Here is a 13,362-nt window from a genome sequence, read left to right as displayed (position 1 = left end):
TCCTGCCTATGCAGGGGGTCAGACTCGATGATCTATTGAGGTCCCTTCCAACCCTAACATCTATGAATCTATGAAGCTTCTGGAGTGCACCAATTGTAACACTCTAGCATACTTCATTAATCAAATGGAATTCCTGAGCATCAGGGCAGCCTTGCTACACATGTATAGGCACCCATAGGTACTAGATTTAATGTGCATTACCTAAAGTGCATTAATGAATGTATAGATATGCCCACTGCATATTAATCTGATATTAATATCATTTTTTAAACTTTAAAAATATTTTTATTTCTGAAAAAAATTCTGAAATATTATTCTAAACTATACCAAATAGAATAAGCTAATTTATTTCTTATTTATAATTTGGAAGTGTAATGGTTATATGTATCTAAAGACCAACAGCAATGGTTAAAGCAGAAACAACATTAAGCGTTTTATCCAGTCCAACTCTATTCTGACTGTGTTCAATGGTCCTGTTATTCAGTTTCTTAGTTGCCTTTCAGCACAAGCTGTTAATCATGTTCATCACACTATCTGTTGCTGTTTTAAACCCTGCTGTTTGAAGAAGTAGATCAGTGATTTCTGCCATGGAAGGGGCGAAAGGGTGAGACTTGGGAGCAAGCACTGAGGTAGGAGTTCAGTAGTGCCATGGGAACACATCAGATCTGTGAATTTCATGAGTGAAAACTCCAGCAGTTCCCTGGTGGGAAAGTGCAAGGAGTTAAGGGATGCTTTATGTTCTTTTATGAAGTAACAGGAAGATAATTTTGTATGACAAATTTTCAGAGAAACTAGGTGCATCTACATGTGCCCCTGCCTCACATTGGTACACTACCCACCAGTACTACACAGTCCCAGCAGTGCCTGGTTATTTTTAAATGCTACGTCGCCGTAGTGATGAGCTATGGTGATGTTGTTCATCACTACAGCGATGTAGCACTCGTGTCACAGTTTGTGCCTACCGATGCTACTTCACTGTATTGACAAGCTACGTCACCGTAGCTCATTGCTAAGGTAACGTAATGTCTTATGTAGAGATGCCCACTGAAGAAAAATGCTGAAGTCAATAGAAACAAAGGGAGTCAGGACCTCCAAAAAGTAAGTCTTGTGAGGGCAAAGCCACATCATTTCTTTTACAGGAATAATTTACATGAGATAAAGTGATCCAAAACCATTTTTTTCTCAACCCATCTGAAGACACAACAGCCAGTTAGTAGTTTTAGGGATAATAAAAGATTTTTAATTCCAGGAAGTATGGAATATTCTAATCTTAGTGAAATAACTGATAATTATGCTTGCCTATCACTTGTACCATTTCCAGGCATTCATGACATAATGTTTAATTTGCCTGTGTAAAGAAACCTGTAGACATTAGTAATCTTATGTTACTTTTCATCTCTAATTTGTACTTCCACTTTTTGCAACGAGTATGCTAGAGATCTTAGAATATAATCATCTCATTGCAGAAAAAAGTGATACTATGATGTGTAGCAGAAACAAATATTCAACAAAAAAACTATCTTAACGTTTTCAAGCTTTTAAAAGAAATTACTGCAAAGCTGATAGGAATAAACACTAGAAATATCAATCAGCACCTGGCCAGGTTGAGCGTTTTCACAGACAGTGGTCTCATACTCCATGGCAAACTCAGGAGCATTGTCATTAATGTCAAGGATAGTGATAGCCACATAACCTCTTCCAATCTGTGCTGGATTCTCTGTTCAGAAAAACAAACAAGCAGAGCTCATTACAGGTCGTTTTTTTTTGGTCAATGCACTTTGTATTTGCATTTTCCCTTTGCACAAAGTAATCAAAACCAATTACAACAGAAACACAATGAGAAATAAATCCAGGCTAAATTTCTGTCCCTGATCAAAACAATGAGAATTCTGCTATAAATTCACTGACAGTTTTGCTTTATTTAAGCCAAAGTTGTAGTACCATAGCAGCAAAACATAGCTGAAGGGATGAGAATGAGTAATATAATACTACTGCCTGTGGATTCACATCAGAACAGCAAAAGACTATTCACCTAGGATAGATTATGGTAAGAATGGGTAAAATATAAGTTTATTCAATTAATTCTCCTCAGGAAATGATGCTGTTCAGACTCCTAGAGAACCATGACAGACCCCAAGAATAAAGCATCTGTCTACCTAATTCAGTCGTTTACAACCTCTTGTAGACTCAAAACACTCCTCGTCATACTCAAGAGACCCTTAAAAATGTCAGCTCTTAGTTTTCCTTCATTTTTGGACTACAGAAAAATAATAGAGCAATTCTTCTGTTGCAAAGAACTCAGAAAAATTACAGCAGGTCAGACTATGTTCAGCACTATGAATTCCTATTGAAATCTCTGGGTTTATCTTGTGAAGTATGTATATATGTTTGCACACCCAACAGTGCTAATGGCACCTTGCAGCACCTTTAAAAGAAAGAGTACCCTGGGGTATGTTAAGCAGTCCCGCAGGGTGCCATGGTTATGAATCACTGACTTAATGAATCTCAAAGGTACAGTGGAACCCACTAGAGCAGAGATGTGCAAGGTGTAATACTCTTGTAGTTAAGACACACAAAAAAAATTAGGATCCTCTCACATAAATATGGTGCGATTCCTTGCAGACCTGAATTACATCCCCAAACTGTAGCAATCATGGATTGTTGCAATGCTGACTATCCTCACCCGCTTTAGCATATTCACTGGTGAAGCAGTTTTGTACAGTTTAGATCTTTTTACAGGTGTTAAACCAGAAAAACTTAATCTGCTGAGAAAGGGGCATTACAGAGTTACCATAAACCTGCTGAGGGGATAAAATACTTGCCTACAATGGGATTAGGGGTCAAGATCAGCATTAAATCCTATATAGCTGAAATTTGGTGGCCTAAGCAGACAGGCCTACAATATGTAATACAGCTATTTTGATATAAATATCAGTTTTTAGGCTGGCTCAAGCATGCGTGGGATTACATTATTTGCTACAGAAAGTTACAACTTATAATGATATTTGTGATGAAGCTGAGTAGATAAAACAATGGCATAGAACTGGATATTTCTGTATGTTTTTCAACGGAATTTTTGCTTTCTATTGTTACCTAGGTCTGTATGTTTTTCAACGGAATTTTTGCTTTCTGTTGTTACTTAGGCTTTCAGATTCTGAGAAGTGAGAGTCACTCCATTAATAATAATTTTAATTAATTATAATGTAAAATAAAAGTAGACTCCAAGGTGCAGACTTTTCGTTCACAGGTGATAAGGAAAATGTAAGCAATCTTCCCAGTCTCTGATGAGCCAGGGACCAACATGGCTCCAACCATAAATTCAAACATCTTGAGGATTTTACAAGGCACTTTTGCTTCTTTTGCAATCATTGGTTTCATTGTAGAGTGTTTTGGGGTTGTTTTTTTTTGCCTGCTGGGCCAAAAACCTGGCCCTGAGAGTAAAAGATAAATTTATAGGGATATTAAGTCACAAATGTTATCTTTCAGGTTGAACATAAAATGAATATCACTGAAACCAGTATGCAACAATTTCTTAAAATAGCAAGTCAAAGAACTGAGAAGAGATGTATTGCCATAAATCAGCATAGTAGCAATAAGGAGTGACAATTGAATCGGGAAATTCTTTACTATCACATCTATATTCTGAATGCAATAGCAGAAATGTATCACTCAAAAAATGTAGTTGCTGTAGAAAATGCTTTACTTCTGCAACATTTAAATGACATTTTCAAACATTTAACTAGTACATGAACTCAGGAAGCCTGATTCTTCAGTGTTTTGTATCTTACAGAGTCACATCTGTAAAAAGTGAATATATAAGTATGGTACAAAACAGTACTCAAATGTTAGGGGCGTGAACCAGGAAGATATTCCCCTCTCCAAACTTGTTAAAACTTTCAGAAACAACCAGTAGTTGCCATCTGTCAGTGGTGTCATGATACCACCCAAAGCTGTGTCATGCCCTCCATAGCCCCATACCATTTTTCAACACTAAACTCCTTAATTTGGCTCTCCTTCCAAATGTAATGCTTTTCACACCTTTTATACTGACTTTTCATAAGCTTACATAACTACACAAGACACAAGCCAAAGAGAGAGTTAGTCCTTTTACATATATGCTTTATTTATAACGAATCCTCACTTGATTATCTCTAGGAAGGCCAGTCAATTAATTGTCAATGCAGATGACCAGTTCTTATACTTAAATCTGATGCTTTATGCTCATATTGTTTATAAAACTTTAAATTGTAACTTACGACTCTCCATAGCCAAGACAGTGATGTTATGAACAGCATTAGATTCTCTATCCAAAGACTTGGCAGTTGTAATGACTCCACTGTTGGCATCGATATTGAAATATCTCTCCAGGTCAGTGTTTCGATCTATTGAGTACCTAGGTGAAAGATGAAAGAAAACTTTTGATTTATGTTCAATTACAGTTTTTAAAAACATTTCATTGATTTCTCATTAGAGAGAAAGAACTTTGGTTGTTCCCTCCTTTGGGGTTTTTCTTTTCTTTTTTTTTATTAGTCAAGTTTCTCTAAGGTGTACAGAGAAAAAAATGCATGTTTAGCCTCTTAAAATTATCAAATAAACTGTGTTGACAGTAGCTGGTTTTGTTCCTACATTTCATACTGCCCTCTTAAGTAAAATTACATGTATTTCCCTTTCCTTTCTTCCTCTTATTTTTTGCCTTAAGGCACCTATCCATTTATTCATGGAGTAGTACGGTTCTGCACCCAACCCAATGTGAAACAAAGTTGGAAGCCTCCCATATGGCTGAATCTACTTCATGCAGTTCCCAGCAGACCTGGCAGAGAACTTGCTATTGCTAGAGAATGGCCCCTGTATTACCCTATACTACAGGAGATGGCAGAAGAAATTTAGAATAGGTCAGGGGATTACATGTCACCACTGTCAGCTCCCCGTGCTTTCCTGTCATAAGATAAACACAGGTTCACATCATTGGCCCATAGCTGTTACCTCCAAACTGCCTTTACAATGAAGGAATCTGTTTATTAGAATAGAAAACAATAAGAAGGAAGATCCATGGGTTTATTGAGAAGAAGGGAAAGGGATTTAGGTATCTTTGGATTTACTAATGATACCTTCTTGACAAATGATTAAATAATATGCCAGATTCTGCCACTTTTACTTCTACAGATTAAGCAGTTGCCTACCCTTTAGTGTATTTAGTACTCAACCTCAATAAGTCTCAATTCCTTGAGAGAGAACCATTTATTTCCTTGCCACATCCTCTATTTTTGTTGAGTTTGAGGTTTTAGAAATGTCTGGGCTTATAAGTGCAATATTTCCTGAATTTCAACAATTCAGATATTTAATCAATATCAGTGTTATCCAGTTTTTCTTATTTGAACACATAAGGCATGTCCAGAGGAGTGTGTATGTGCAGGGGTGCACGTTTCCCGTGGCACAAAAAGCAGCAGCACATATTCATGCTGCTGCTTTTTGTCCCAAGGCATGCCTGTGCACATGTACTCCAAAGCGCAACAAATTGGTTGGATGAGGTAGGGGAGGCTGGGGTCAGCACCTGGGCTGGCCCTAGCAGCCTTACCTGGGGTTCTGGGGGCCTTCAAGGCCACCAGTGCCAATCTGGCCACTCAGAGCCTGGTCAGCAGGCAGAGTACAGCTCTGAACAGCCAGGCTCTGTTTCTGGCAGCTCTGGCAGAGCCAGGCTCTGTTGCTGCCATGTGCGCCATGCCATTTTTTTTTTTTGTGCAGCTTTTTTTGACACCGGAATCTCCTGGTGTCAAATTTTGCCACCTGCTACAAATTAGCAGTGTGGCAAATGGGTGAATGTGTGCCGTGTGCAGTTTGCAGCACCTCAAACATCTCTGAGGCACTGCAAATTGCATGTGCGCGCTCATCTGGACGTACCCATAGTGTTAAAATAAACTCTAAATTCCCTAAGGAAATCTAGAAAAGCTAGGTATGCCTTTTTAATGCACTCCTAATCCCAGATGAGTTTGGTCTCTGATGCAAAATAGAAAAGATTCAGGATGGCTATAAATTGCTTTACCTGCCAGTAGCCCTCACAATGATTATGGCAGGAGGGACTGCAAGGGGCTAGACACACCTTTGGTATTTCCTCCAATTACCCAGTCTGGTTCCTCTATAATTTTTTAATGTCCCTCAATAATGGAAATCTGCGAAGTGCCAATTAACTAGTTTTTAAGGCTGCTTTGTGATACTGGGGTATGGTGCAAAAGACCATAGTGCCAAGAACCTGGCCCTTACCTTTATTCAGGGAACAGGACAATGTTCAGGACTGAATGTGTGCATAAAATTGGAACTAACACTACCCCATGCAGTTCTGTTAAAACTAGTTTTCACATGCCAGATGCTAACATCAGTGCCAGAACACAGTGCCATGGAAAAAAGGGAATTCAGTGAAGACAAATTTCACAAGTAAACGCATGCCAACCTATCCATCTAATAGCTGTTCATAATGACAGGGAGCAGCTATTTTGAACCTGTTGTTAATATATATTGAAATAGAGAGAGAATATGTACATCACCTCTTTAAGCGAGATGCGTGTATTTTAAAAACTTAAGGTTGCTGCATTATAAATTGTGGAACTATGAGACACTAAAAAATACTTGTAATAAATGAAATTAAAATTAGATATAACCTGAAAAGTTGAAGTACTTAATTAGAACTATCTCTATGCAGTTTCCTTCCATTTGTGAATAATTATAACAGTAATAATACTTGATAATAACTTTCAGTTGAAAAATAACGCCCTTTTGCAATGGATCTCTGTGTACTCAGTATTTCTGAGATACTCTGTAAAACTTTCCTTTATACCCTCCATGTCTACTATTAGCACCTTGCCTTAGAATGTTACCTACCTATATTTTAACTTTTGTGACAATGTTTGACTTCTGACTCTTTCTCCTCATTAAAAACCTGAGCATAAAATTCACATTCTATATGTGGCTTCCTATACTTGGAGCCTAAGCACTATATTATGATAGAATGGCAGATTTTTAACACACACACCCACGGAGAAAGGGGAAGCCTGAGACAGATTTTTCATTCCCTCCCCTGCAGGAGGGACATATGGCCACGTCTTTTCCTATGGTGATTGAAGATATTTGTCCCTAGTGGGACCAGTATAATCTGCAAAGTCAATGTACTTCAGCTATCCTTTCCTCTCCATTTAGAAAAATCATAATATTTATCTTTATCATCCTGTTGGGCCTTTTCCAGCCACATAAAACCAGTTACATTTCCTGACCCTGTCCACTTCTTTGTTACCTGGGGAGTTCATGGTCATATAGGAACATACTTAAGACTGTCCATGGACTGTCAACTCCAAGTTTCAGACTTATAATATTCAAAGAGCTGTGTAAAAATTAATCATTTATTATTTTTGTGAGGCTTACATATAAGGTTTTTCTTGGTTAGTCTTTCTAAGGGTACTGGGAATTTCAAATGACTCAGGTTGAAAACCCTATGCTCCTAAACTGTTTGGAAATCACACATCTTATATTTACAATCATCATGTTATAATCAGATATTTTTTTGCCTAGTAATTATACAAAAAGTGAAATGTCTACGTACAATACATAATTAATAATTATATTGTTGCAGCAGCCAAACGATAAAGCTGAAAAAGTGCACACAATCAAGTGCACATCCTTCAAGCAAATAACTATAATGGCATAATTTGCTAAGCAAATTTAGCAGTTTGAAATGTTTATGGATAGAAATGTGTACAACATACACATCCACAGTGCATTCAGGATATGCATCACTTCTCTTTTGTATATAGGTTGTTTGTAATAGATTCAGCAAAATTGATTTAATTGGGACATAAGCTACAGTTTGTAGATAATAATGGATTCTTCCCAAACTCCACAGAATACTGACCAGGGACAATCAGGTGATTTTTGGTTTGGAATCCTGAAAATAACCCTTCTAATTTTGAGAGAGAGGGGAAGTGAAATAATTTAATCAGTGCTACAAGAACAGAATTCAAAAGTCCAAATAAGACTACTTTTAGAACAGCACAGGCTCATGCTGAGAGTGAAAAGGCCAACTAATTCCTCCTAGTGTAAATGAATAAATCCTGCAATAACATGAAAAGCCTTAAATCAAAGGGCAAACAAGCAACCAAACGTTAGAAATACCTGACAGGACTGTTTGAGGCATCTGGGTCATGGGCTGCTACTGTTCCAATGATGGTGCCAACCTTTGCTGCTTCAGACACCACCATGGAATATAATCTTGAGGTAAAAACTGGGGGCTCATCCACATCCTCTACAATTATCTTCACCGTTGTCATATCACTAAAAGGTCCCAGGCTTAGAAACCGAGTGTCAATGTGCATATTTGCTGCTTCTATCCTCAGGGTATAGCTTGTCTTTGCTTCAAAATCCAGCTCCTATAAAGAGAAAGTTATTTGGAAATTTAATTAAAAATTAAATAGTTCAGAAAAAAATGTTTCACTTACAACTGCCAGTGAGTATATAAAGAACTCTAGCACTAGTATCCAGGGAGCATTTTTGACTGACATCACAGCATACGCTAATTTTTAGCTTTCTCAGAATGTTATTTTCAGTATCTTTCTTAGTCCAATCCATAATACTTTAATTGATTTTAAGGCAGGCTTTTAAGGCAGGCAATAAGATACTAAATGTATTTTGTTATATGTGCATTCATTTAGTACATAAAATGTGCAAATGTCAAGTGAAATGGGAAAAATTGCAGAGAAGTAATGTGCTGCTTAACCAAAATGGGGCAAGAGGATACAGTGAAAAGCAAATGTTTAAGCACAATGACGTAATGCATACTTTTTAGAATAAATTAAGCACACTATCTTGTATGAATGGGAATTTCAAGAGTATTCAGCATGACCTAACTCTGCTCCAATTGAAGTCAATGGGTGTTTTGTCCAAATTTAATCAATTTTAATTAATGTGAATAAACCTAAAGAAACAAAAATGCCCCTATTATGTTAAAGAAGAACTTAACTTCTGTAAAATTCATGTTGAGGTACACTACTTCTTTGATTATGGATATGCAAATGTTTAAAATTAGAAATGTATTGTTGAATCAGGGATAAAACCCAAGATTTAACTTCCAGATAGTTATTCTGAGCACTGCTAGCATTGGCATAAAACCAGTTCTTTTGATCTTATTTTGAAATATAACTGGACTCTTTTTATATTTTTATTATAGAAAAAAGTACAGTTATTCTGTATCACAACCTCTGTTTGAATTCACAATGGTATAAGGTGCACAAAACATCCAGGAGCTACAAAGTAATTGTAAGCATGGCTCCTGTGTAGTGTAGGACGCTGTGGGTAATATTTTGTATGGTGATAAGATAACTGAAAGCTATTATGGAAATAGGGCAATAAAGCAATTGATATCATATGCTGAGCATCAGGGTTACAAAGAGAACAACAAGCCTGCAAAAGCACAAAGATTCTTCTCATTTTCTAATACAAGTGCCATACAACTGAAGGAAATTTAATTCTGAAGGCAGTCATGGAGAGGATGGAGGAAGGGGTTTGTTGAGAATAAATATATTACGTGTTTTGTGTACTCTGAGGCAAACTGGACAAAAATTCCGCAGGCAGGGCTCTGGATTTTCAGCACTCTCATATGGCAGACAAGAAACTCTATGGTAGCTTTATGTAAATTAGAATATAGACATTTTTAAAGCTAGATTTAAAAGTGAATAATCCCATTAATAGGACAGCACCCATTCAATATATGGGCACATTGCTTTCAGTTGGATGTGTCCTGTCCCTATTTTTCATGTTTTAATATGATGCAGCTGTCCATAACTAAACTGCCACATAACCAAATTATATAAAGGTATAGGTACCATAGAGGTACAGCTCAGGCAGGTAGGTGGGGGACAGTGGCAATTATGGATTTAAAAATAAACAAAGAACCTAGATGTTTCTGCTAAAATGACCACCAGCAAAGCAGTTAACATTGTGTATATTTAAATGATTATTGGGTGAATCTATACGAGACACTTACTGTGGAGTTGCCTAATCAGTTCTGCAGTAAAATGTTACCATGTACACAAGCAGTGCTATTAGGCCAGAGTAAACTAATTAACTTCATTGTAGGATAGTACTGCCCAACACAACTACTGTTTTACAGCAGAGTTATTTATTCCACCACAGTGCATAAGGAAAAGAAGTTCAGAAGGAAGTCTGTTTTAATGGAAAATGTACCCACAAATAAATGCTATAAAGTATAATTCAAACCAGGACATGTCATGTGTAAAAAAAAAGTCTGATTCTAATACTAACTTGTACGAGTATTAATGCCACTATGTTGATGATTTAAATTAGAACTTGTTAATGACTTCAAAGGCCTCAGATTTGCCAATCAGATACAAGTTATTTGAATCAACAATTTTCACTTGTAACAATTTGCAATGTACTTTTTTCCATTTTCTTCTGCTTATGGCAGAGATGGACATCCTGTGTTTTGACAGTAATATACAATATAGAATAATACAGAAGTACTACAGGATTTAATGCTAAACAGTAAATGGTAAGTAAAATACATATTCATAAAAAGGGAGGTACTTCATTATACTTGATTACTTAGCCACAAAGTAAATACTATTTATATATGTTCTACAAGCCTGTTTATGAGGGTAATGTGGTCATGCGACATTCAATGCTAATAACAATTACTTTGGGATCCTTGCTAATCAAATACTCTACAATTTAAAAATATCTGTTTTTGGCAACATACATTACACTTCTGTTCCAATCTGTCCCAAAATTAATAACACATTTTAAAGAAAATTCTGCTCATAAATTTTTCTTGTGGATTGTGAATCCTGCAAGGCACTATGCACCTCTAAGATGCTGGAGACTTTCATCTAAAAAAAATCAGTGGGACCAAAGGCCACTAAGCATCTTCCATTGAATGTTCAACCTAAAAATTGAACAGAAAAAAGGCATTTGCCTCCTTTGAAAAAAAAAAATGTTGTTTCTACTTGGAATTAGTCAAGAATTCATATTTTCTCCCCTCTCCCCCCCACCCCCCCAGAAGGAAAACTTGTAAAACAAATCATTTGAAGGACTAAAATAAATAAAAAAATAATCTTGATGCTTAGCAGCTAGTTCCATGACTGTCCCTTGGCAGCTTTGTCCTTGGGCTGACCAACAGATGACATTCCATGAAATAAGGAAAGTTCCTGCCCAGAAGTTTCAATAGAACTCATGTTCTGGAATGCTTCGGATGTGTATAATAATCAGTTGTTCCCCTGGAAAATTGTAAATCAATTATATTCATCACCTTTCAAGAGCAAGCCCATATTAAAAAACATAGTAAACAAACATTTTAAAAAATATAAAAATACAATAAATACTATAATAATTGTTAGCTTTGAATACATTTGTGGAAGAGAAATGTTGAGACTAGAAGACAACTAATGCCTGTCTAGAATTGTAGTTCTTCATGATGCCAACCTTTCCAGGGTCCTGCCAGCTTCTGACACTTGACCCACAGCTCAAACAGAAAAAAAAATTAAAATATTTAAAAATGTACATTATTGCAAGTTTAATGTAAAATATTTAAACTTGTGCATTTTAAATACAACCTAAATCCATGCTTAAAGCGATTGTATGGAAGCCAGATTTCCACGGACTTACATTAGACCATTACAACATAAAGATGGGATACCTCACATTATTTAAGTTAAATATGACGGGCTTAAGTACTTTGCCAAATAAGGACCCAGACCTCTGAAGAAGGCAACAGATTAAATAGTAGCTTTATAGGAAAAAAGAAATCATGAAATGTTCCAAATTCAGAACATACTCATACCACAATCTGTGTTGTTGATCTGGTGTATCCTGCCTACTTTAGAAGAAAGCACCTTGAAATAGTATATTTTCAACATAACAATATAACAGAAATAAACAGGTCTACTTTTTTAATCACTTTATTATTAAACGTGTATAAAATTACAGAAATAGTGGACTCTGATTAAAAATTATTTGTGAGATGAACATGTTACCTTGATTAAATGTTGGGGGGCACTCTTCAAAACCATTACTACTTGATTCTTTTATTAAAGTATAATCAAATGGCCTTGGCAGGAAAAACAATGTGAACAATGAGCCAAGGCATTCATATATTTAAAAAAAACAGCAATTTCTCAACAACTGAAGAAATACAATTGGTGATTGCATAGATAGTAAAACAGTGATCAGAAAACTATGGGAACAGCTTTTCAAATTCACTGTCTAAATTTATCCACAATAGGGATAAAAAATTTGTTTTACCGTATGCATTTCCACCCAGACTTCAATGAACATTCTCACAATAGAAAGTCTTTTGTTTTAAGTATTTGGTGGAGCTTTGGTTTGGAGCTTTCACAATCCTCCCAGTTAACCTTGGATAAATCACTTAATTTCTCTGTTCTCAGTTTCCCATCTGTCCAATGATTGCTATTATGTGGGGAGACTTCTGTTGTTTGTCTGGTCTAGTTAGACTGGAGCAGAGACATCCTTTCATCATCTTGGTGTCACTATTCAATGCTGGCCTTATACCTAATACTAGAAGTACTACTACTGACTCTTTCAGAACTAAGACAGAACAAAACACCTGGACACAGGAGTAGGGGTTGACGTCGTTTACTTAGACTTCAGAAAGGCCTTCGATACAGTATCCCACACCATACTGGTGAAAAGTTAAGAGGCTGTGACTTGGATGACTGCACGGTCTGGTGGGTGGCGAATTGGCTAGAGGGTCGTACCCAGAGAGTTGTAGTGGTTGGGTCAGTATCGACCTGGAAGGGTGTGGGCAGTGGGGTCCCGCAGGGCTCGGTCCTGGGACCGATACTCTTCAATGTCTTCATTAGCAACTTGGACGAGGGAGTGAAGTGTACTCTGTCCAAGTTTGCAGATGACACAAAACTGTGGGGGGAAGTGGACATGCTGAAGTGCAGGGAACAACTACAAGCAGACCTGGACAGGTTGGACATATGGGCAGAAAACAACAGAATGCAATTCAACAAGGAGAAATGCAAAGTGCTACACCTAGGGAGGAAAAATGTCCAGCATACCTACAGCCTAGGAAATGACCTGCTGGGTGGCACAGAAGCGGAAAGGGATCTTGAAGTCCTAGTGGACTCCAAGATGAACATGAGTCGTCAGTGTGACGAAGTCATCAGGAAAGCTAATGGCACTTTATTGTGCATCAGCAGATGTGTGACAAACAGAACCAAGGAGGTGATACTTCCCCTCTATCGGGCGCTCAGACCGCAGTTGGAATACTGCTTGCAATTTTGGGCGCCGCACTTCAAGAAGGATGTGGATAACCTGGAGAGGGTCCAGAGAAGGGCCACT

The 13,362-nt window shown here is 37.1% G+C and overlaps 1 protein-coding gene across 1 annotated transcript in view; it reads right to left on the bottom strand.

The window, feature by feature from the left end:
* Nucleotides 1–13,362, bottom strand: part of LOC102388489 (cadherin-7) — a 111,703-nt gene that overhangs the window by 21,338 nt on the left and 77,003 nt on the right. Inside the window, exons 6-8 of the mRNA XM_006037542.2 lie at nt 8,158–8,411; nt 4,257–4,393; nt 1,596–1,717 (exon numbers count right to left, since the gene is read on the bottom strand). Of these exons, the coding sequence (XP_006037604.1) occupies nt 1,596–1,717; nt 4,257–4,393; nt 8,158–8,411 (513 nt within the window). The remainder of the gene's footprint in view (nt 1–1,595; nt 1,718–4,256; nt 4,394–8,157; nt 8,412–13,362) is intronic.

The sequence above is a fragment of the Alligator sinensis genome, unplaced genomic scaffold, assembly GCF_000455745.1.
Source record: "Alligator sinensis unplaced genomic scaffold, ASM45574v1 scaffold1149_1, whole genome shotgun sequence".
Classification (NCBI taxonomy): Eukaryota; Metazoa; Chordata; order Crocodylia; family Alligatoridae; genus Alligator; species Alligator sinensis.
This window is presented reverse-complemented; position numbering and strand designations above follow the sequence as displayed.